Genomic DNA, 24,404 nt, shown 5'->3' with positions numbered 1-24,404 from the left:
GTGAACCAGCCCGATCCTGCTCCCCTGACCTGGTGAACCAGCCCGATACTGCTCCCCTGACCTGGTGAACCAGCCTGATCCTGCTCCCCTGACCTTGTTCTTTGTTCCTGAATCTCACCATGTGGGAAGTCTCAAGAGGTGGTATGTTCCTCAGAAATTCACAAGCCCAGCTGCCTGTAGGGTCAGTGGCACACCCCACCCCCACCCCATCAGACCTCGTCTGCTTTTTCTGCTCTATGTGTTGGGATGACCCCTCAACTACATAGGGAAAGTTCGGAGACTTTCAAGCCAAGTCACAACCTAGCTGTCAAGCATGAGGTTCAGCCCGTCTAGTAGGACACCTGATGCCGCCTGGGACATCCGGGAGACAGATAGCTCTGGTCTGCTGAGTTGGCTGGTGACCCGTGGGGAAGAAATTTGTCTCACACTGAGCATCACAACCACCTCCCACCACGATCCTGAGGAGGTCAGGAAGCCAGAGCCAACAGGCCTGAGGCTCCCGCCCAGAACTCACATGGCCATCTGGAACTGCTCCATCCACTTCCGCTTCATGTCCTCTGTCTTGCAGAAGAACTGAAAGCCCTGCTTTCCTTGGAGGTGAATCAAGTAGAAGCCATAGGACCACTGTGGGGACAGAGGCATGCTGGAAGCTGGCATGTCTTTGTAGGAGACAGGAGCAGTTGGCAGTTGGCAGTTGGCATGGTTCTGGTCGCTACCAGGTGTACACAAGTTCACTAGCACGGTACGTGGATGTGTGTGCCTATGCCTTGTGTAACACTCTTGTGTATAGGCACATACACTCTTGCCTGGTTGCATACCTGTTCCTCCCACATCAGAGATTGTGGGTGGGCTGTGCTCTTGCCTGAGCAGGCCAGGGTGCTCTCATGTGTGAAGGTGTTTAGGAACATGTGTCAAAGTATACGTGTGCTTTCCTGTGTAACATGTGTGCCTGTACTGTGCTTAAGTGTGCACATGTGCACGGCTACTTGTTTCTGTTCCTGGATATAGACGTGTCCGTGTGTGTGCACCCAAGCCTATGTCTGGATGTCCATAGCCCCTTTCACATGTGTAGACATCATACATGGATATGCTCTAACCTGTAGATCATGTTCTGCACATGGACGCATATGTACAGGTGTATAGATAGCACTGTGTGCACATGCATGCATGCAGAGATCCTGTTAGGCTCATATGCAATGTATGTGGGGGTCCTGCTATGTGCATGTGTGTATGTATGTGTACATACTGTTGTACATGCATATGTACTCTACTGTGCCCATGCATGCATGCACATATGCAGAGAACCTGCTGTATGCATTTTTATGTATGCAGGGGTCTGCTATATGTGTATACATGTAGGTGTGGCAGCCCAAGCTCAGGGCTCTATCAGGAGATCCACCCTCCTTCCTTCATGAGGCACTTCAACCCAAATCCCCACTGTCCCTGAGACTCCTCAAGAATGGTACCCAGGAACCAGTCCAAGGGTCTTCCATAGCCCCGCCCACTCCCTGAGACTCCTCAAGAGTGGTACCCAGGAACCAGCCCAAGGGCCTTCCATAGCCCCACCCACTCCCTGAGACTCCTCAAGAGTGGTACCCAGGAACCAGCCCAAGGGCCTTCCATAGCCCCGCCCACTCACTTTCACTTCCTGAGTTAAAAAACAAATAATGAGTTTAAAACAACAGGAAAAGCAAAAGCCCACTGGTCTGGCCAATTATCTAGGCTTAAGAAAGGGGCTTCCAAAGGGTGCCGGGTAAACTGTAGCCTAGTCTGTTAGCAGTGCAGGGGTTAGGAATGGAGAGAGGGAGGAACATGGGGAGGGGGAAGGGGAGGAGAGAGGAGGATCACGCAGGGTGGAGACCATAAAGCCTGGCCTGCCACTGCTCAGTGACCCCTGATCTTTACCTCCCAGGAAGGAGAGCTGGCTTCCAGGTCACACCTGCAAATCAAGTCTTTTGCCACAAATATGTGTCAATTTCTTGACTAAGATGTACAGGAAGGAGGGGAGGGCCATGAGCCTGATCTACTCAGGTCCATGGAACCCCAGACCCACAAGTCTGGAAAGGCCAGCATGGGACAGCACTGGGAGAGGGGCGAGCACCAGGGGCTTACCATCTTCCCATGAGACTAGAAGCATGAGGAGGAAATGAAAGGGAGATAGATCATTAAGAGGCTTGGCTAGGCCCTGGTTCCACTGCAGCCTGGGCAGGCTGACAGCCCAGGATGGTAATAACACAATCTGTCAATCACTCTAGGTATTCTCTCCAGTGCTTCACAAGAAGCTCTGGAACTTGAAAATTAGCCTAGGTCACTGTCCCTTGCTTCAGACACCAGGGTTAGAGGAACCTGTGTATGGTCCTACATGGGGACTTGCAGAAGGTCAGAGCCTTCAGCAGCTGGCTCTTGTCCCCAACCCAGCACAGGGCTACACACACACAAGGCGCTGTACTCAGAAGCCTCAAAAAAGCAAGACTGTTTCCCATCCCCTCACAGTGACAGCCGTGGTCTCAGTACCCATATTCCCACCCCCTACAGATACAGCCCCTTGAGCCCACAACCCCTTTTCCAACAGTCCTAGTCCACTGGATTTCAGAGCCTGACAAGCCACAAACCAGCCCCCAGCAAACCAGACAGAGCAAGAATGAAGCAGGAAGGCCTGCTTGTTACAACAGACAATGAGGAACTAGAGTCAGGTCCACTGAGACTAAAAAGTCAAGATTGGGAACTAGGCTCTTACTGGTGTCCTAAGTAAGACCTCACCTCTGCTTCAGGAAACTGGTGTCCTGAGGGTGCCTACGACCCACCATGGGAACTACCTGCAGTCACAGTGACAAAGGGAGGCCAGCAGGCCCAGCCCCCACTGACATTGATGTGCTGGCCATGGGTTAGGACCAGACCAGGACCTACCTTCTTGATGTCCTTGTTGTGCATAGGGTCATCCGTCATCTTGTGGAAGAGTAGCTCAATGACCTCCTTCAGCTCATAGCTGTAGCCTTTCCTCTTACACACAATGACCACCTTGTCAAACAGGAACAGGTACCTGGCCACATAGTGTACTGAGTGTCAGGACAGCCATGCTCTGTGTGAAGAGCCTGTATCCCTGCCTGACTCCAGACGGCTGTCCCAGAGACCACAGTCAGTGTGTCAGACCAAGAGGGCCAAGGCCTAGACAGGTTGCCCTCTTTCCAAAGTGAGGCCCTCCTTTCTGCCAGGTCCACAGGGCACAATGACTCTCAGTCAGGAAGCCATTGTTCCCATAAAGCCATCCTCAATGCCACCTCCATGCAGAAGGTCCTCAGCCCTCCATCTTTATCTCCCTTGGGGCACTCACTATTCAAGGCCACTGGCAATTCTCTCCTTTGGGCTCCTGGAACCCAAGATGGCTGACTTGTCCTGACTCCTCTACCACCTTCCTATCTACTCTCACTTGGCAAGAAGCTTCCTGGAGGCCAGACCTCTCCAGGTCCCAGCTTTGACTGTCTCCCAGGCCAGCTCAGGGCCCACCACAGGCAGGGCAGCACCTTTACGTGGGTATTGCTGATGTGACAGACACTTAGAGGATCATGTGGAGAAGAAAGGAAGTAATTAACAGAGCCATATAGAGCCTGCCTTGCTGTTGTTCTTCCCACAGGAGGGTCTGTCTCGAGCCTCTTGTGAGTGGGGTCCCCAGACCAAAGGGGGATGGGGTGCCAACCCTCACCTGTCTTGCTTGGTGTGGTTGACTATGGACCGGACTTTCAGCTCCCCATCAATCTTCGGCCTCCCAAATTCCTCCAGCTTCACTTGCTGGAAAGGCAACAACCGTTAGCCCAAGGGTGGACAACCATTGCTTTGCTAGACAGGGAGATAAGTGGGCATGCCCAGGGCAGGATGGCAAGATCCAGGTGTGATCTAGGAAATTGTGCCTACAGTGACTGGGTGGCCCAAGGCCATGAAGAACCAGAGCTAAGCCTGTCCCCTCTCAGGGGGCCACAATGGGGACTCCCTTGAGCCCTGGGAACAAAGGGCAATTGATGGCCTGGTCATGCTCACAGGCAGCCCTTGTGTGAAACCCCTAGCTGTAGGAAAAGCCAGAAGTCCAGCCCTAAGAGAGCAAATAAAGAAACCAAGTAGCACTATTAGACTGAGTGGCAACCACAGGCAGTGTCCAGCCTGAGGTTCATCCTCCATAGGAAGCAACCTGTGCCCAGCCTTGCTACCACCAGTCTACGAAGTTTCCATTTCCAGTTCTGTTTGGACTGTGCCTCTCTGTTCTGTTTAATACAGAGATCTGCATTTCTACCATCCTTTGTGTAGATTTCAAGGGACAAGTCTATTCAGGAGAAGGCAGAAGGCTGGTTCTAGGGGGAGTGGCTATGCCTGTGGGTGGTCACATAGGGCTGGAAGCCTGTACTTTGTGAAAGCTCCCAGATATGACACAGGCTGGACTTGGCCTGACACAGAGCAGGATTCACATCTGCTCAAGGACTCCACTGTGTCTCTTTGTCCCTGTTATATGGGACATATAACTCCAGGTGCCTTCTTCACCTGGAGACGGCACCAAGACTGTATGCCCCATGGCTGTCATATACCAGAAACACCGAGATCCATGGATCACTGGTCTTTTTGAGATAGGGCCTGTAGTATCCCAGATTGGCCTGGAAGTCACTGCGTGGCCAAAGATAATGCTAATCCTTCTGCCTCTGCCTTCCTTCCCCCCCACCCCGCCTCATGCTGATTACAGTTTACTCAGGGCACAAAAGGCAAGCACTCTGCCAACTAAACCACGCCCACATCCCCGTTCCTTGTCATTTAAAGAGCAAACATGACTCGCAACACCAAAGCAAACTCCCCTGTGTTCAAAAGCAGCCTGTTACTGTGCAGTGATCAGAAAGCAGGGTTGATTGGCAAGTGGCCTAGACCTCACATCCATGCTTAGAGATACGCAAGAATGGGCTGGAGAGATGGCTCAGCAGTTAAAAGGTTCAGGGTTTGATTCCCAGCAACCACATGGTAGCTCACAACCATCTATACTGGGTCTGATGCCCTCTTGTGGTATGCAAGCATACATGTAGGTAGAGCACTCATCAGAACACTGCTTAGCAGTTTCTCTCGCCCTCAGGCTGATGACATGGCCTGGATGTCTCCTAAAGAGTCAGCCAGGTCTGTAGGGGGTTCCTCTGTAGATGAAGATGGCTATGCCAGTCTAGATATCAAGCTTCCAAGCTTCTACTTCAGCAAGCTCTTGAGAGTGAAAATCACAAGGAAGAGGAAATGTTCTGTCAAAGCGACTCTGGGCAACAGACAACATTTGAAGGTACAGTCATCACTAGGGGTCTGATAGGTGGGCATAAGCATATGCTTAAGTTCTCCCAATGCAGAACATCACAACACAAGAGAGATCTAGACCCAACATGGGGCCAAGCAGGGCTCGAGTCCAGAAACAGTTCATCTCTTCTCCCCCGAGTATGCTAGAGAAAAGGCCAGCCCTGCCTGACACAGTTCCCAGCCTGCTTTCTAGCCAAGGAGAGGCTGCGGGTCAGCTCTCAGGTTGAGATAACTATTGCCCCCTCCCCAAACCAAACCCTGTCCACTGACCATCCTGAGGACAGGGAGACTGACAGGAAACAGGAGGGCCACAGACCAAGCATAGCATCCTGCCTGTCACCACAGCCTGGGGTAGAGGCTGGGAAGGGAGAAAAAGAACTGGGTTGTTAATAGAACATCCATCTCCTCAGCCCTGCTCATGGATGACCTCAGGGTGTAATTCACACAGGTAGGTTGAAGTGGATGAGGGCTTATACTACCCCATCTCTGAAGCTTGGCCTGCCATGCCCCACCACGGCAGGCTTCACAGGCAACCACTACAGTATACATGGGGGAAGGGCCATCTGCTTACCAGGTTTTCTATGGAGCATTGGAACTCACTAATCTTCTTCAAGGTCTCCTTATCCCGTTTCACTTCATTGATGTACATGGCCAAGTCCTGGAATTCAAGACAGAATCAGTGCACCAAGTCACACAGGGGGTGAACTCCCACCCCCTTCCTAGCCCAGCAGGATTCTACACCCTTCCTCCATCTTGCCTGGGGCTGCTCAAACTCTGGGCTATAGGAGTAAGAAACACCACGCACAGGTAACCAGGAAGGAATAAGGTGAAGAACACAACATTTGAACCCAGAGTACACACTAAGCTGAAGAGGGTGCCGGAAGTCCCCAAATCCAGGCTTCCCTCACTCAGCAGGCCTTGTGTGTCAGAATGGAGATGCAGCCCAGCCTGGCTAAGCCACATTAGGCCACACACAGCCACTGTCTAGACCTTTCTACTCTCCAGAAGCCCCAGTCCCACCTCCCTTGCAGAGCCTGGGTATTCTGTAAGTAGCTTGAGGGAAGGAGGTCCCTATATGATACTGCAATCCTCTAGTTAGTCACCAGGGGGCAGTTCTCACTTTGCTTTGAAATGCCCTGTGGTGGCTGGGACAGAGCAGCAGGGATCCTGCCCAGAAAGCAGAACAGAGAGGAAATCCCCAATACAAAAGCCAGACTCACATCCTGGAGTCAGTTCCTACCTCTCCCATAGCCTATCTTGTTTCTGGGGTCACTTCAAGGACCACCTCACAAACCTTGCAACTGGCATCTCCCTACCAGATGTCACAGTTTTGCAAAGGGTGGAGTTTGTTAGAAATCAACAGCAGGCACAGATCTGAGCATGTGTGGCCCTGTGCACACCTGGCAGGAGTCTCAGAAGTGCATGTCTGGGATGGGGATTGCCACAGAGACAGAAAGTATAGCTCCGGAGGCAACTAACAGAGAACATAGCCTTGCATGGAGGGTGTACTGCAACCCTGTTGGAAACATGAAAGCTCAGACAATGGCTGGATGAATGATTTTCTGCTTTGCATTGGGGACATTAAAGGCTTTTAGATTCCTGTATTAGTTAGTTTTCATAGAGGGCTCTTCAGTTGAAGAACGACATTGATCACACTGTCTTGTGTGGTCATGTCTGAGAGATTGTCTTGACAGATGATGGAGAAGACAGAGAATGGACCACTGCACATGGCACTACTCCTAGGCAGGTGGGCTATAGAAGAGAGCTAGCTAAGCACTCCAGGAAGTGAGTCAGTAAGCAGCCTTCTTTCCATGGTTTCTGTCTTGAATTCTTCCCCTGATTTCCCTTCATGACAGACTGTGACCTGGGAATGTAACATTCTAAAATAAATCTTTCCTCCCCTAAATTGCTTTTGATCATGATGTTTATCACAGTAACAGAAAGCAAACCAGGAAACCTTCCAAACTTTGAAGTTTAAAGAGCTGACTCTGAGTGATAAGGACACAGAACAAGTCACAAACCTTCTGTGGAATGTCAGGAGCTACGTATCCTCAGGGTACTTTGCCACAAAGGGACCAGAAGCCACCTGCTGGCCAGGCTGAGGCTCAGGGTCCATCTGTAGCTATGAAGTACATGCTCCAGGGATGGCTGGCTGACACTCAACTGTGTCTGTGGTGGGAAGATGTGATCCTCTGCTGCAGTGACCTCAGGTCCCCAGGGGAGCCAGCCAGAGGTCCCCGTGTCAGCCACAGCACCCACGCTTAAATACACCCAAAACTGGTGTCAACTTTCCCATCTGCATGAAGCCTGCTCAGAGAGAGCTGCAGGCAGCTTTGAGAGCCAGCATCTTCCCCTTGAGCCTATGTGGGAGTCAGATTGCTGCTCCTCCCTCTTCAAATGAGGTGTCTTGGGAAAAGGAGGGGGTCCATGGACCAGAGGACTCCTCAGGGGCAGGCTGAAGTCAAGGTTGCAACTCACTGCTCCTATAACACTGCAATGCCAAAGGGACCCAGCCTGTGTCAGGCATTTTACCCTAAGACACAGGTGTCCATGAGAGGCACAGGTATGGCTGTGGGGCAACCTGACAGTCCCTGGGTTAAGAAGTCTGGAAGGTGACTTTCTTAGTGTCAAGTTCACAGCAGAGACAGGATGAGTGGGACGCAGGCAGATTAATGAGAAAGAGGCTGTGGCCTGAGCACACCTTGGGGTGGGAAAGAATAGAGCATGCCCAGGAACCTGAGGGTGGCCAGGCTTCTCTAGGATCTGAGGATTTCCTGTTACACATATCTTCATTGACCCTGGCTGCATTCAGAGAGCAGCAGGAGCCACCAAGGTTTCTGAGCAGGTCAAGGATGTGCTGAGCTTCTGGGGACAGTGGACAGTTATACACAAGGCTATATGGAATGGCTGAGCAGGGCTCTTCAAAGTCAGCATGTGAAAAGGAATCTTCGAGTGAGTGATAGGGCATGGCACGGGACAGACCTTCAGCAGCAGGTGCTCAGGAGGAAAGAGGTACGGCTGGATAGAGCTGGCACCCATTGAGAACCATTGAGCAGACACTCGGAAACACAGTGTGGGGACAGGGCAACTGCTGGTGCGTGAAGTTGGGGACTTTGAACACATGGTGAAAGCAGCCTAGGCTGCAGCTCCTTCTACCATCATGTAAGTCTGACCCCATCTCCAGTGTCCTATCTGTGTCACCCTGGGCAAATGGTCTGCATTGCCAAGGAGCTCAGGTTGGATCCAGGACCGTGTGCACACCAGTCTGGGGATTCCCCCTCTCTGCCTCATTTATTTACCTGCATGGCTTCCAGTGCTTCTTTGAGCTGTTGTCTTTCTGGCCGGTCTGCAGAATGGCTTAGGAGCTCCTATGGGAGTAAGCAGGGACCCAGGGTGAGCCCTCAAGGTCCCAGTCCTGTGCCTGCCCCTACCCAGTGCACACGGAAAGATCCTCGGGACAAAAACCACCCACCAGCCCAGGTGCAAGCCCATCTGCCCAACTCCAACAGACACGGGGATCCCTTACAGAGTAGATACCTGGCAAGGAAGCACAGAGGTCAAGAGACCGAGCAGTTGCTCTCCTCTCCCTGGTCCAAGGGTGCTTTCCTGTCTCTTCCCACTTTCCTAATGTTAATTTATTTTATTCATAATTTTTCTTCCAGTTGCCATGATACCCCTTGATGGTGTGTACTGAACATGAGCTCATTTATCAGCCTGTGTGCCACCCTGCCTGTGGGCCCATGCCATCAGAGTCCAGTGACAGAGGGCATGGTGAGCAGGCTGACAGCCTCACCTTGAGCAACAGGTGGTACTTCAGCACCCGCTGCATGGGCACCACCAGCAGATCTTGCAGCTTGAACTTGCCATCCTGGACCTTGAGTGTGCATTCCTGGTGAGAGAGGAGCAAGTGGTTACAGGGTCCTCTCCCTGGGAGAACCCCCCCCACACACACACACAACTGCCAGCCATATAGAGAAAGAACCACAGCCCTGGATTCTCGGTCTTCTAGAGTATGCATGAGGTTGGTATCACCATGTGGGCAAAATATACTACCCCTCACATCGGAACATGATGGGACCCTGGGATCAGAGGCATCCTATTGCACAACAGTGCCCACTGGGACTGGGCTTTACAGAACAAGGCCATGGATCTGTTATCTGCTCCCTGACAGCCAAGTGGGGAGGGGGTTTATACAAGGCTGTGAGGTCAGCCAGGATCCCCTGGGGTGCATGGACAGGAGAGACAAACATCATATGCTACCAATGCTGAAGCTGGAGCTCTGAATCCAGAGCTTTCCTAGCTACACAGGATAGGGGCACTCCTGCACCTGGAGGTGATCAGGAGCAAGGAAGGCAAGGCGCTAAAGAGAGAAACAAGCTGACAGGCAGGCAAACCTAGGCTTGGAAAAGAGGCCCAGTGTATCATGCACGTCACCTTGATCTGCTACGGTCTCCTTAGCAGAGGCTAGGGTCAAGTGTCAGTCACTAAGATGGACTTGTCCAGGCCCCCACAGCCTCTGAGACTGGCTGTGTTCTAGTTTGGGACTGGAAATCGCCCAACAAAATGGGGGAATAGCCACAAAATCAAGGATGGGTGTTGAGGGAAGTTGGTGTGTCCCTTGGGGCTTGGCTAGCCAGCTATGCCCAAGGTATCAGGACGCCTTGTTACCTCCACTTTCTGCCTGAAGTCCTCTCGGCTGGCGAGGAGCTGGTTCAGTGTGCTCTGAGCGTGTTCCATGTGGCTACAGTACTCTCCATAGATCAGGAGCCTAAGGAAGGGATAGCAACTTGTACATAGCGCCAACCACATGGGCACCAATCCAGTAAGACATTTACAACTGCTATGAGCTACACTACAGTGCACAGGCAACGTGAACATACATGCAGCCATGCATCTCTGAGACGCATGCAGCTACAGTATCCTGACTCCTTCTCAGGCAGGCTGGAGAGCCTCAGGGTCACTGCCCAAATGGCTCTGCTCCTCCAGCCCGCCTCCTGCTTTCCCATCATTTACACGACCAAGTTGAGAAGAGGGCTCCCAAAACATCAGCAACAGAGGGTTACCCAATTCCCCTAGCCAAGGAGGCCACTTCCCACGGGCTACTGCAAGTCATGACCCATGGCTCGCCTGTTCTGGAGAGGAATGCCTGGAACAGAGAAGAGGTCCTAATGGGGCTCTCTGCTTGCCTCCAGACCTAGCATGGGGACTATTAGTGAGCCACACAAATTGGGGGTAGCCTCTGGTGCTTCTTCAGGGGTGTCAGTGGCCACATCCAGAGATATGCAAGGCCTGTGCCCAGCCAGAAGCAAAAGGGTCCCAGCTGCCCTAGCCAGCCCTACTTAGTTTTCCCCTCTTAGCCTCCTCACCATAGCACACAGGTCACCATCTCTCTTTTGTCATTCAGAATATTGGTTGGTATCATACCCTGTCCTCTTTGTCATCACCTGGTTCCATGTGCTGTACCCAGGGGACGACATCTCTTCAAACCAGAACACCTGCACTCTCAGGACAAGAGGGCAGCTAGCCTGTAACTCTCTCCCTAGATTTCTCTGAACACACATGAGCCCCTATAAGAGGAGACAGTGCCACAGGACAATATTAAGGACAAGCATGATGGCAGCCATGCCTCACTAGACTACTGCTCTCTCAATGACAGTGTTAAGGGTCCATTCTCCAAGTGGTCATCCAAGGCTACTGAAGGCCCAGTGAAGTGTCTGCCATAGTAGCCGTCGAGTGTCAGCCTGGCAAAGAGCTTATTGGGAGGCTCGGCTTACCCTTAGTGTCCCAGCCCCACCTTACCCCACCCCAATATGGATCAGGGAGTCCATGAGAAGGACCCCCTGGATCTTCCTCAGGCCGACTTTAACAACCTTGCAGCAGACTTTGTCCACTGGGACTCTTGCTCCTCTTAGGCAGCAGACACAGGCCTGAGGCAGTTGGCTAGAGTTCCTGCAGGAGCTGCTCTGGAAGAAGCACTTGCTATAGTTCAGGGGGTGGGGGGAGCACTTGCTGTAGTTCCTGGGATGGGGTGGGCTTTGTTTCCTAGTGTTCTCTCTGCTTCCTGCTTGAAGATTTAAGATGTGAGCTCTGAACTGTTTCTGCCTCTACGCCTTTGCTCCATTATAGTGGTTTGAATAAGAACCATACATGGAATGCTTAGTCATCAAGGAGTGGTATTACTTAAGAAGGATTAGGAGGTGTGGCCTTGTTAGAGGAAATATGTCACTAGGGGAGGGCTTGGAAGTTTCAAAACTTAAGCCAGGCCCAGTGTCTTTTCCTGCAGATGCAGACACATCATGAACTCTAACCCTCTGGGAGCCAGAGCTCAATTAAACACTTTTCTAAGTTGCCACATTCATGATGTTTTATCACAGCAATAAAAAGTAACTAATACACCTAGGCTTTGGGACCAGATGACACTCAAGCCCTTCCCAAGCTCAAGCCTAGGGGCAGAGGAAGAAGGCAGCAGGCAGGAGCCCTGGCACCATGCATTGCTAGCTTGACAAGTGTGGCTCTAGCAGTGCTCCTTGTTCATCCACGGGACCCCAAAGGACCTTTGGTCCTGCCTATCCTGTCAGATGCACAGCTACAATGCCAGCACAAGCAGGAAATTAAGGAGCTGGGGGACAGGCGGATGGATGTAGCTCTGAGGCTGAGTGTTTGCTCAGCATATGGAGTCCAGATATTGTGCAACATGATTCTCCTCTAGGTGTTCCACCTGCCCCCTTGCCTACATCAGGTTGAGGAACACCGTGAAACTTCTGATACGTGAAGCCTTTGGTGCAGCAACCGAGGACTTTCCTGCACTCCCCCCTAACTCTTTTGTCCATGCACAGATTGCTTCGAAGCATAGACTATGGACGTGGTTTACTGTTCTCAGAACTGAACAAATGATTCATTCTGAGAGTGTTGCAGGAAGTTGGCTGTGGAAGTAAGAGGTAAGGGGCCTCCATCTTAACCACCAACATTTTGTACTATTAAGAAAAATATTGGGCCGGAAGAGATAGCTCAGAGGTTAAGAATAAAACCAGCTCTTGCAGAAGACTATGTTAGGTTCCTGGCACCCATGTTGGGTGGCATCCATGTTGGATGCCCTTTTCTGGCCTCCATGGGCACCTGCACTCTTGTACACATACTCCAACACCAACACATAATTAAAAACAAGAAAAAAATACCCACAACTTGGAAATAAGGTTACAGAGGCACAAACTTAAGCTCATGCATCTCAAACTATACCAGTTCATCCTGAAACATAAGCCCTCCTTGGTATACACCTCCATGTGGCTCCTGCTCTTAGTGAGACTGGGGGTGGGGTCGGGGCAGTAACAGGGCACACAACAAATGACCCATCCTCACAGAGGACACACTTCCAAGCTCTGGCCCTGGAAGCTGTGGGTCTCTTGTGTAGAGCACGTGGGCCTCCGCCACTGCTCTGCATCAGCTTCAGCCTCCCTCCAATCCCTGCTGTAGAGCTACGGGACATGGCTAAAACTAGGGCGCACACACAGAGGTGTGGCTGCTGTACTTCTGGACATCAAGTTCTGATCGCACCAAAGAGTGGGCACCTCTTCCCAAACTGTCTGTGATCCCCTAATCTATTTGGCCTGCAGAGCATCAAGGATGGAACAGAACATGTCAAGTAACTTAGGCTGTAACGTTTCCTTGGGTTTTAGCCAACCACATTAGCCACCACAATTCCAATAAGCCAGAGATGCAGAGAGGATTGCCGGGACCCCCACAAGTCCCTACTATGGAACTGAGGCTTGGTGGTTCCCAGCCCCCCAAGCTGTGATGGAGAAGCAGAGGGTAGTGATCCCGGTTACAGGGAGGAACAAGGATCCAGAGACGAGTGGCCTCAGCCCCGAGAATGAGAGGCTGAACCTTGGGGAACTGCCCTGCCTCTGCCATCCTGCCCCGGCTGGTTTCCAGATACACAAGGTCAAAACTTGAAGACAGTTGAGGTTCTGGTCCAGCCAGCTGTCACTCACCTTTCCTTAAACTCCAGGAAGACCTTGGCCAGGGTACTGCCACCAGCCATCATGGACACATCGATGGCTCGCAGAAAGCTGTGGTGCACCTTGATGAGGTCCTGGAGGGAAAGCAGGCTCAGTGCACAGCCAGGCACAGCCAGGCACAGCCAGGCCTGCTGGCCAACACACCCAAGGGGTGCTGCAGGGTGCTCACCTAAGCCTATGAAGGCTAATATCACTCACTCAGCCTGGAAGCTTCTAGCAGGTGTGTCAAGCTTTTTCGTTGTTCTGTTTTGTTTTTGAGGCAGGGTTTCTCTGTATAGTCCTGGCTGTCCTGGAACTCACTCTGGAGACCAGAGTCTGGTCTGAGTTGAGGCTGGTCTCAAACTCAGAGATCTGCCTGCCTCTGCCTTTCAAATACTGGGATTAAAGGTGTGGGACACTACCACTTGACTAACTTTTTGGCATTATAGCCCAGTGCCATCAAAAGGTGGCACTCAAGAACCACACAATTACAAAAAAATAAAACTGCAAACCAAATCTTATGTTTTAAGTAAATTTGAGACTTAGTGTTGGGCTGCATTCAAAACCATCTTGGGCCATATGCTCCCTGCCTCCCAACCACAGGTCACACACCCTTGTTACAGTGCCCAGCACATGGTGACCCTGAAGCACACTATGGTCGTGCATGGAGGGAGCCGCCCAGACCCAAATCAGCCCCTAGGGACACGTGGCAGCTGCCTCAGGACAGACTTGAAGCCAGAAGATGGAAAAAGCCATGTAGCTAGTCTCAGCCAGCAACCTTGTGGTGCTACTCAGAAGAATGGGGCCTCCAGCAGCACTCAATCCTCAACTGCTGCAAGAAGTGACACCCTCACCGTGTCACCTTGGCCTGGAGCTTCCTCAAGTTTCACCCCAGATACACTATGGTGCTCAGCGCACTGCCCACCCCCTCTACTTCTCCCAGACTCCTTCCTATCCCAGCCATTTGTACTGGTTGAGGCCCAGACAGTAAAAGGAACACTGGTCAGCTCTGTGTGGGAGAGTAAGACCCCACCCCCACCCCCACCTCAGTCTTTGAGCTGATGGGAGGTGGTAAGGAACCAGAAGCAAGCAGCATGCTCAGAGGGGCGTTCATTCATATGTGACATGTGGAGTTGCAAACCAGCTGTCTCCACAAGCTAACTTCACACTCGCTCATCTGGTGCACATGAGTAGTCAGACACCTGCAGAGCACAGCAGCTGTGGGGCGCACTTCCCTCTGTGTTAACACAAGCCTTGCTAACAGTCCTGTGGATCTCGAGTCCACTCCAGAGCTGTGTGAGTCTGTGCACAGCTGACAACTTCCATAGCAAGTCACAGGAACACTCTCAGGCCACACTAGATACCACCTCTACTGCCTCTTGAAGGACAGTCTCCAATGTAGGAAGCTATACATCTGTCAACCATAAGCCAGCCAAGGCACTAGCAGGGATGTAGTTCTACAAATCCCCAGGGATATCATCTTAGGAGACAGCTGCGTACCTGGCAGAAATATGCCAGAAAGCTTACCTCCAGGTTGATGAAGACGGCAGCCATGTCCGCCGGGCTTAGCACCAGCCGCAAGGGACCCATGTAGTTCTGGAAGGAAGAAGTTTATGTTGCCTCTCAGTATGTAGGGCACTTTTCAGTCAAAGCCAAAGTTGCCCTGCACAGGGAGGTGGTCAGTGCTCACTGGACAGCACATACAGAGGGCAATGTGTAACCACACAAATATGAGATAGCACAGCAGGCAAGGCAGGCTGGGACCAAGACCACAACCCATGCCCACCGCACAGCTCTGTGGAGGCCATAATAAGGCTAGCCTGGGTCAAGGGGCAATGTACACCAGGACCAGGGCTAGAGGCTCCCCGCCTACCATTCTGGCCACACTGGGTGTGGTGGTTTGTATATGCTTGGCCCAGGGAGTGGTATTATTTAGAGGTGTGGCCCTGTTGGAGTAGATGTGTCACTGTGGGCTGAGGCTTTAAGATCCTCATCCTAGCTGCCTGGAAGCCAGTCATCCATCTCCTGTCTGCCTTTGAACAAAAATAGAAAACTCTCAGCTCCTCCAGCCCCATGTCTGCCTGGATGCTGCCATGTTCCCGCCTTGGATGATAATGGACTGAACCTCTGAACCTGTAAGCCAGTCCCAGTTAAATGTTGTCCTTATAAGAGTTGCCTTGGCCATGGTATCTATTTATAGCAATGGAAACCCTAACTAAGACACTGGGGCTCACTCCACACCAGAGAGCAGCCAAGAGGATTTTAGCTGACTGTGGTATTGTTCTTTACACGAGGACACAGACACATCAGGAAGATTCAAAAGCAAGGCCTACTGTGTGGTGGTGGGGCTAGGCAGATGGATATAGGCCACTGGCAGTACTCAGGGCCTTGGGTGGCATCTAGTCACATGGCCCATCACATCCAATGTACACTCCTGGCTACCAGCAAAAGCACCAGCTTGCCCCACGGGGAATGGGAGGTTTGGAGAACTTAGCTCAAGGTCTGGCCTCACATGCTCAAAAGCAGAGCTACAATCGTGGCTGGTTTACATGGAAACACTGAGAAGAAATGCAGGAGAGGCTGGGAGGCTTTCCACAGAAGGGAGGGGAGACACCTTTGTGTGGGAATATTATGGCCAGGTGGAGGGGCTGCTACCCCAGTATGCTGTGTCAGCTTACAGTGGTTCTCAGCCTTCCTAAAGCTATGACCTTTAATACAGTTCTTCATGTTGTGGTGACTCCTACCATAAAATTATTTCACTGCTTCTTCATAATTATAATTTTGCTACTGCTATGAATCATAATATAAATTATGATCTGTTATGATACAAGATATCTGAATTGAGATCTCCAAAGGGGTCGAGATTCACTGGTTGAAACCTGCTGGTCTAGAGTCACGAGAAGGGAGTTTTAATGGAGGGATTGCTCAGTTCAGACTGCCCTGTGGGCACATCTGTGGGGGCCAGGCTTGATCACTCATTGAAGCAGGAGGACCCAGCCCACTATGAGTAGCACTAGCCCCTGGCCAGGTGGTCCTGGGCTGTTTAAGAAAGCTAGCTAAGCATGAGCCTGTGTGGGCCAGCAAACAGCTTTTCTCCATGGTTTCTGCTTGAGGTCCTGCACTGATTCCCTCTGCTGACTATAATCACCAAGTTAGGATACCCTAAGCTCCTTTGGTCAGGGTGCAGGGTGTCTTCTCACAGCCAGAGGGGGGTGGGGGTTTCTGGGTTGGGAGAAGCAGCTGGGTGCCTGGTTGAGCAAGTCTTGAACCCCGGACCTTTATCAGGATGGCAGGTGTTCAGCTCTGCCTTCAGGCCTTGGTTCTTTTCATTCAGCTTCGGCCCTCCACAGCCCCTCCCAATGAGAGGTCTATGACCGTCAGTCACGAGGTACAGTGCCTCAGGCTCTCCCACATGTAGATGAGGTATCTCCAAGCTCTCAGACCAAGCCAATAGGCTTTATCTGCTGCCAGACCCAAACTCACCCTGAAACTGTATATAAGGGCTCTATTCAGGAGAAGTAAAGGTGTGTTCGAGAATCATCCTGGTATTCAAATTCAAGAGTTTTTGTCTCAAGAGCTGTAACACTTGGGGAGAGATCTGCTCTCCCAGAACCTTCCTGGGGCACCAAGCTGCTTCCTCGCCAGCTAGCCAGCTTCTTACCAGCCCAGCCCGGGCCGGCTCAGCGCTGAGACAGGTGCAGAACCTGGGAGTGACAGAGCAGCAACAGCGGAGACTTGGGCAGAGGCAGCAGGGGGGACAGGCAATCTCCCCTCCTTGCTTACACTCTGTACCCTTTGGCCCAGACCTCTCACACCAGGCTGGGCTGGAGACCAACAGACAGTGGAGATGCAGGCAGAGGTGGCGGCAGAGACAGTAGCAGACCCTCCCTGCTCTCACTCTGTCCTCAGCCGGGAGATTGTCGTGGGACACCCTCTGGAATCGGGGACCCACAAGAGAGAGAGAGAGAGAGAGAGAGAGAGAGAGAGAGAGAGAGAGAGAGCAAGCTGGAATGGGCACTAAGACTGTCTACCTGGGCGTCAGGAGAAGTGGGTCTCACCTTCTCGATGTCCTCCAGGGTGCGGTAGTACTTGGCCTCGGTCTCTTGAATCTCTAACAAACAGCAGCTTCTCTTGTCATCCTCGGTCATGCCCATTTTCTAGAGGAGACATGGCACGTGAGCTAGGATCCCGCAACCTGGCCACCCAGGTACCCGCTGCCGGTCACCTGTACCACACAACAGGATGACACCTTTCCAGTGTGGTCACAAGATTATTCGGTGTACAGTGAGGCCGGAGCCCCTCCCATTATCTGTGGTTGAAGAAACCGAGGCACATGGACTCCTGGGTACTCACTCCTGACTCAGAACCCTGAGTCTTCACCAGACTAGGACAAAAGCCTCAGGAGAGGATTGTACGACATACAGCTGAGGTGTGCTCATGACGCTTGTATGAGTGGGTCAGCCCTGTCCAGCAGTGGGCATTGGCTAACTCCTTGGAGATCCACAGCTGACCCATTCTGGCTTCCAAACATCAAATGCCCCAAAGGTCAGACCTCCCAGAGGAGACACCAGCCTCCAACCAGAAAGCCTGAGATAACAGCTCACCAGTGGGGCACGTGGGGACATACGCCTACAGCAGGAGCATACTGCCTGACCACACTGACTGGGAGACGGCCTGCATGGGTGGAGTGAGCAGGCTCATGAGCTTTAGAGCTGCTTTCTTTTGGTTCACTCAACTCAGAGAGCCTGGTCTGCCCCAAAGACTCTGAAGAGCCAATACTGGACAGATGCCTACCCAGCTACCTTCCTGTTGGTCCTAAGAGCCCCTGATGTTCACACCACAGTGCTCTTAAGCACTTTGCAACATGGAGCAAGGACTCAGTGAGGCCCATGGGGTGGATCTGCCTGACCCCGTGTCTTACCGAGAACATGGTCCTTAACTTTCCCTATGGCCTCTGACACCTTCCCAACAGGTGGAAAGATAGCCGGCAGGAGCCCACCTAGCGTGTCTTACCTGCACTTACCTGCATGTATCTGATCTGAATGCATGGAGGAGCAAACAAGATTGAACCAGTCAGCAGTGTCTACTGTCCTCAAGCCATGCTTGGGAAGTAAGGGTCACCACCAACAGCCCACCCTACTGTCAGTCCCAGCCCCAACAGCCATGTCACAGCCCTTCCCAGAGCCCGCCATAGAAGGGTCAGAACACAGCATAAGGTCTAGACTCTCCTTGCCTGGGCTCTGAAAGTAGAGCCTGCCTTTACCTCACTACATATAAGTGGGTTCCAATTACCTCACTCTTAGACAGCTAGCTCCAGATGTGATGAGAAGTGGGGAAACCCTTTGTTGCACCTCAGAGACCCCTCACAGCAAGAAGTGTACATCCCCTCTGTGGACGGACTAGACAACTCAGGAGATCTAACACCAGTGCTGGATATTAGAACATTGGCTATCCTTTAGAACATGTTCCTGATCTGGGGTTCTTCAGGACCAGGGACAGTGGCAGGCTTCTGGGAGAGCTGCAGGAGTCTCAGGAGAACATGACAGACAACTTGGTCACCTCAAACATGCCCACAAGCCACTGTGACTGCATACTGATATTTACCCCGAGAGAGGCCTTAATCAACCTGATGGGGCCAGCTCTGGGGAAGTCCTGATCAGACTTTCTGCAAGGCTGGAGAGTAGAGTTGACTACTGAAGCCTCTCCCACCTGCTCTGGAGCCCCGAGCATGATGGGGGGGAAAGCAGCGCAGGGACAAATGTGCATGGTGTTCTCAGGAGTAGTGTGAGGAGCTGCAATATCCCAGTTAGCCTTTCATCTCTCCTCCCAAGCCAGGGACACAGCAGGATACCAAGCAGCCTAGGAAAGGCTCTCCAGGCTTGTTAGGACTTCTCTCAGCTTTTTGTTTCTCTGTCACCAGCTGGAGGCTCCCACACAGATGGGAGACAGAAATATTGGCTTTTGATAAATTTCCCACTTCTTCAGGAATACACATACGTCAAAAGCCTCCACAACTGACAAGTGGCAAGGTGCCCACCTTGGGGGAGTTCGGGGGTCTGTGGGAGCTGTGGCCTGCCCCTCCAGGGCCCCCTCTCTGGATCCCTCCAGGTGGACCCCCACCTTCCATACAGCAGCTGTTGGCAATAAGCCAGAGCTGGCACAAACCATGGTCCTCAAGATCATTAGCCAAGGCTACGTGAAAATAAATACCCTTCAACATAAAAGGCGTGCAGCTGGCTGGCTGAGCCCACACAGGCCTCCTCATTCTGCACACAGAGTTACAACAATGCATGCCTGCTTAGTAGCACTGTGTTAGACTGAATACAGAGTTACTATTTTAAAGCTCTCTGCATAGGCAGGACTATGAACCTTCTAAGAAAAAATTTGTAGCCACTCTGCTGGAGAAGCCCAACAGTCATAGGGCCCCTCTTAGCAGAACTGCAAGGACACTGCAGGGGAGCCATACCTGAGGGCAGGGAGGGGGGCAGTCAGAAAGACCTGGGTCTGTACTCAGGCAGCTCCTATGGGAATGCTCAGTTGCCTGTAGCACAGGGGGAGGGTTGGGGAGGGGGAGTGCTCACCATGGGCTGCTGTACCTCCACCTTAATGATGTCCTCATAAATGTCATCTCCTTCATCTTCACACGGGACACAGTCGTAGATGTCCTCGCCCAGGTCATGCTCGCTGCACAGGGAGAGGTGGGTGAGCAAGGAAGGAAGGTCCAGCCGCCCGGACTAGGAGGCTGCAGGGCAAATCCATGTCTCCCACCTTGGCTCAGGTTCCCCATCTACACAGTGGAGTTCCTCTGTGGGTTTGAATCAACTCAGGCAGAGACTGCCATGGGAATCTTTGAAAGTTCTCCTTTCCCCAGGGATGCCCCAAGCCTGGAGTAAATGCTGGAGACACACCAGTGAGACACACCTTCCTTCACTGGGGTCCTCTGTGGCAGATTGACAGAAATGCCCAGCTCCTACCCCAAAACAAAGCTCCTGTCTCAGCCCATGCCCAGGAGCCCCAAGTGCTCCATCATCTTCGTGGCCCCATCATGAAGGTCAAGGGTATAGGACCCACATAGGGCTGCCTCACACACTGTGGACACCATGCAGAACGGAGGAATGGAGACACAGAACGCATGGTGACCTTCTCAAGTCAGCACTCATGAAAGCAAAGACCAGTCTAACACTCAGGAGTTTTGACTCTTCAGAATTTCTCCAAGCTACCCATGACCATTAATCAACACAGACTGTCTATTTGATGGGTGCCCACCACCACTGTTGTGCTCTGAATGAGAACAGATCCAGTAGGCTTATTTGAATGCTTGGTCCCGTCGCTAGTTGGTGGAACTGTTTTGGGAAGGATTAGGGGTGTGGCCTTGCTAGAGGTGTTTTACTGGAGGTGAACTTTAAGGTTTCAAAACCCAGTCAGTTTTTCAGTTTCTCTCCCCCCACCTTCACCTCCAACTTGTAGATAAGACATAAATCTTAGCTACTCCTCTAGCACCACGCTGGCTGCCATGCTCCCCACTATGACAGCCATGGATTCACCCTCTGAAACTGTCATCAAGCCCCCATTCGATGCTTTCTTTTATAAATTACATTGGCCATCATGTCTCTTCACAGCAATAGAAAGTGACTAAGACAATCACCTCAGAGGCAAACCTCTGAGCATGTCTGAGGGTGTCTCTAAATTACATTAACTGAGGTGGGAAGACCCACCTTGAATGTGGGTGCACTATCCTGTGGGCTCGGACCCTGGACTAAAGGAGAAAAAGAACTGAGCACCAACATCCCTCCCTCCCTCCCTCTTCCTCTCCGTCTCTCTCTCCTTCCAGACTGCAAGTGCAGTGTTGACATCTTAACCACAGCAGAAAGCAGAGAGTGCACTCTCTTTCAAAGCCTGCTTCTGCTTCTGGTGGCATACTTCCTCCAGCAAGGCCATACCTCCCAAACACTGCCAGCAACTGGGAACCAAGTATTTAAATGCCTAAGACTATGAGGGACATTTATGATTCAAACCATCACAGGCACCCCCCTGAGTGACTGTTCTTTAGACCCCTGCCTAATGTGTCTAGGGGTTCCCAGGTACACCTGGAGCTACTGCAGTCCTCAGAACACCCTTCCACCCACCTTATAGCTGATGGTGAGGCTGCCCCACACTTCAACAACCTCCGCCTTCACCCTGAACCCTCCCCACAATGCTTCAGGTCTCCTCACGTAGTCCGAGTGCCATCCCACACCCACTGCCTCAGAAGTCAGCCGTGCCCCAGAGTTCAGAGAACCTGATGGGAAGCCCTGTACAGTGAGATTCCACAGGCTGAGAGCCAAGGTAGGAGGGGTGGTGCTCTGGGTATCCCACAACTGCTGGTCAGAGAACAAAGCTAACACATGACAATCAACTTCAACAGTTACACAGAGAACTGCCCATATACTCTGTTTCAAGACAGTCTCAACTCTGAAGCCCAAGCTGGCTTAGAACTTACACTGGAGCCCAGGCTAGCCTAAATCTCGTGACATTCTTCGTGCCCCACTGGTCTCCTGAGTATGAGGGGATGTGCCACCATCCTCTGCGTAAGCTCCTTTTATTATTGTGTATATGGGCAGGTGACAGTCAGATCACATTACTGTAGACTCCACTATCTCTTTCACGTTTAATCGGACCCCACAGATCTAACTGAAGTGCCACGCTTGCACGCAGGTATTTACTCTCTGACCCACCAACTGAAGTTCTTAAAAGCCACTAGATCTCTTTAGGACCATAAAATCCTTAGAGGTGGCCATTTTGCACATTAAATAATACATATACCTGTGCTTGTTTCCACACATGCAAGCAAACACACACACACACACACTCCCCGTGGCCTCAGCCTCAAGTCCTCCTGACTCTTTTCCCTGACTGTACTGGGGCATCATAACATCATAACTGGGGGACAGACACTGGGGTTACACAGCCTCCTGCCACCCAGGGCTTACAATCAGAGAGTACACCCTGTGATCTTTCCAACTAACCTACCCTAAGCAGGTCTGACTGGCTGTCTCTTGGAAACTGTCACCAGAGATAAAACAAATCATTTCCCCGGCCTCTCTGGGCTCTGTGCCAAAGTGCCCTGCCACTCTTCTCTCCAGACTCCTGGGTCAGGTGAGGGCTTCAAGGTCCTTTCTGGCAGATACTAGTTGGCCAAACTTCTGCCGTGCAATAGAGCGAGGCTGGAGGCACAGCAGCTGTCTAGAATTCCCACCACATGGAACTGAGGGAAACAGATGCTTCCAGGCTTCGGAAGGAGATTGCTTGGGACAGATGAGATACCTCCCTGTCTAAAGACAGACACCGGCTTCGCTCCAATGGGCCGGGGAAGGAAGTGATGGACAGGGAGCTTTGATGGTTACATGTTCACAAGCCAGTGAAGGGGCTCAAATGGGTGAAAGTTGAGCCTGAATGGGGGTCTTCAGGCTGGAAACCAGCCAGCATCGGAACCCCCCCTTCTCTCACCCCACCTTGTGAGGATATCCAAGACAACTCCAGGACTCGGGCCCCACCCAGCTGGGTTCCTTACCAATAAAGACCTGTACACAGACCCTACCTCAGACCTCCTGGAACCAGCTCGAGGTATGACTGTTTGCTCTACCAAGGACTTGGCTCCTAACTCAATTGAAGGTGAAATGGCTGGAAAGCCACGGATCTACTGTGACCTCTGCCCTGATTCATAGTGAAATGTGCATTCATGTGGAAATACTCCATGACACTGGGCTCTGAAGTTTCTGACAGATGGACAAATGTACAAAGAGCAGGTGGCAGATGCTAACCTTGGGCAGAAGGGATCAGCCGCAACGAAGCCCAACCCAGCAGTGGGGTTTGTGAGGCAGACCCAGCAGTTCCTAGTCAGATGAGGCTTGTTGAATGACAGTGTCAAATCTCCCATGAGCTTGTGGGCTCTGGCAAAGGTGGCCCCTCAACAGGAAAGCTTTCCATACCCTCACTCCTAGCTGAATCTCCATACCAGCTATACACACCTGCATCCACTGGCCTCCTAAACCATGCAAGATGGTATTTTCAAAGTGTTTTTGGTAAGGAAGATTTATAAACCTAACAATGCACCTTGGCTGACTCACTCTGACAAAGGGACTGTCCAACTCCAATTCCAACCCAATCCACCTCATCACAGACCCACCAAGCCCCTTTCTCCATCCCCACCCTCAGCCTGCCTCCTGACTGATCCTCCAGAGACCATCTTCCCCATCACAAAGTCAACAGCACCAACAGCTCTTTCCTTTGGTATCCGGCTTCTTGACCTCTGCATCTCATCTCTGAGCCCATGAGGACTTGCATCTCGTCCTTTGTAATACTGACTGAGTAGTACTATGTGATCCAATCTCCTTTTCTGTGGGCATGGGGCCACTTAAAAGTATAACACAGTGTAATGCCAACACCAGAGAGGCACAGAGAAATGGACCCCTGCAGCTTCCTAGCCAGCTGGCCTAGCCTACCTGGTAAAACTCCAGGCCATGGGAGACACACCGGGGAGCTAGAGAGGTAGCTCAGAGATGAACAGCACAAACTGCTCTTGCCGAGGACCCAAGTTCAGTTCCCAACACCCACATCAGGTGGCTTACAACCTCCTGTGACTCTAGCTTTCTTTTGAACTCTGTGGAAATCGGCTCTCATGACTGCATATGGCACCATCCCACACATACTTAAAAACAGAATAAATCTGGGGCTGGAGAGATGGCTCAGTGGTGAGAGCACTGACTACTTTTGCAGAGAACCTGGGTTCAATTCCCAGCAACCACAGGGCAGCTCATAACAATCCGTAACACCTATCCTAGGGTATTCATTCCTCCTTCCAGCCTCCATGGATTCTGCATATGTGTGGTATACATATATACATGCAGGTAAAACACACATACAGATAAAAAGAAACAGATCTTAAAAATCTTTTTCTTTTTAAAAAAATGGATGGCAGCTAAGGAAAAATACCCAAACCCAAAGTTTTCCTTGTCTCCACATGCACACACGTGATCACACACAGTAGTGTTGGTTATAGTGAACAAACTGGTATGTAATCATTTCTTGGGGGGTGGGGTGGAGTGAGCGAGCAAGCAAGCAAAA

At 51.7% G+C, this 24,404-nt stretch overlaps 1 protein-coding gene across 1 annotated transcript in view; it reads right to left on the bottom strand.

Moving 5' to 3' along the window:
• Vav2 (vav guanine nucleotide exchange factor 2) overlaps positions 1-24,404 on the bottom strand; it is a 166,555-nt gene that overhangs the window by 20,182 nt on the left and 121,969 nt on the right. The window contains exons 5-15 of the mRNA XM_028757195.1: positions 19,883-19,985; positions 17,360-17,458; positions 14,829-14,897; positions 13,296-13,396; positions 9,976-10,075; positions 9,101-9,196; positions 8,607-8,675; positions 5,879-5,965; positions 3,701-3,786; positions 2,908-3,040; positions 515-624 (exon numbers count right to left, since the gene is read on the bottom strand). Of these exons, the coding sequence (XP_028613028.1) occupies positions 515-624; positions 2,908-3,040; positions 3,701-3,786; positions 5,879-5,965; positions 8,607-8,675; positions 9,101-9,196; positions 9,976-10,075; positions 13,296-13,396; positions 14,829-14,897; positions 17,360-17,458; positions 19,883-19,985 (1,053 nt within the window). The remainder of the gene's footprint in view (positions 1-514; positions 625-2,907; positions 3,041-3,700; positions 3,787-5,878; positions 5,966-8,606; positions 8,676-9,100; positions 9,197-9,975; positions 10,076-13,295; positions 13,397-14,828; positions 14,898-17,359; positions 17,459-19,882; positions 19,986-24,404) is intronic.

The sequence above is a fragment of the Grammomys surdaster genome, unplaced genomic scaffold, assembly GCF_004785775.1.
Source record: "Grammomys surdaster isolate TR1022 unplaced genomic scaffold, NIH_TR_1.0 126133, whole genome shotgun sequence".
Taxonomy (NCBI): domain Eukaryota; kingdom Metazoa; phylum Chordata; class Mammalia; order Rodentia; family Muridae; genus Grammomys; species Grammomys surdaster.
The sequence above is the reverse complement of the archived record's forward strand: the minus strand, read 5'-3'. Positions and strand labels throughout refer to the sequence as shown.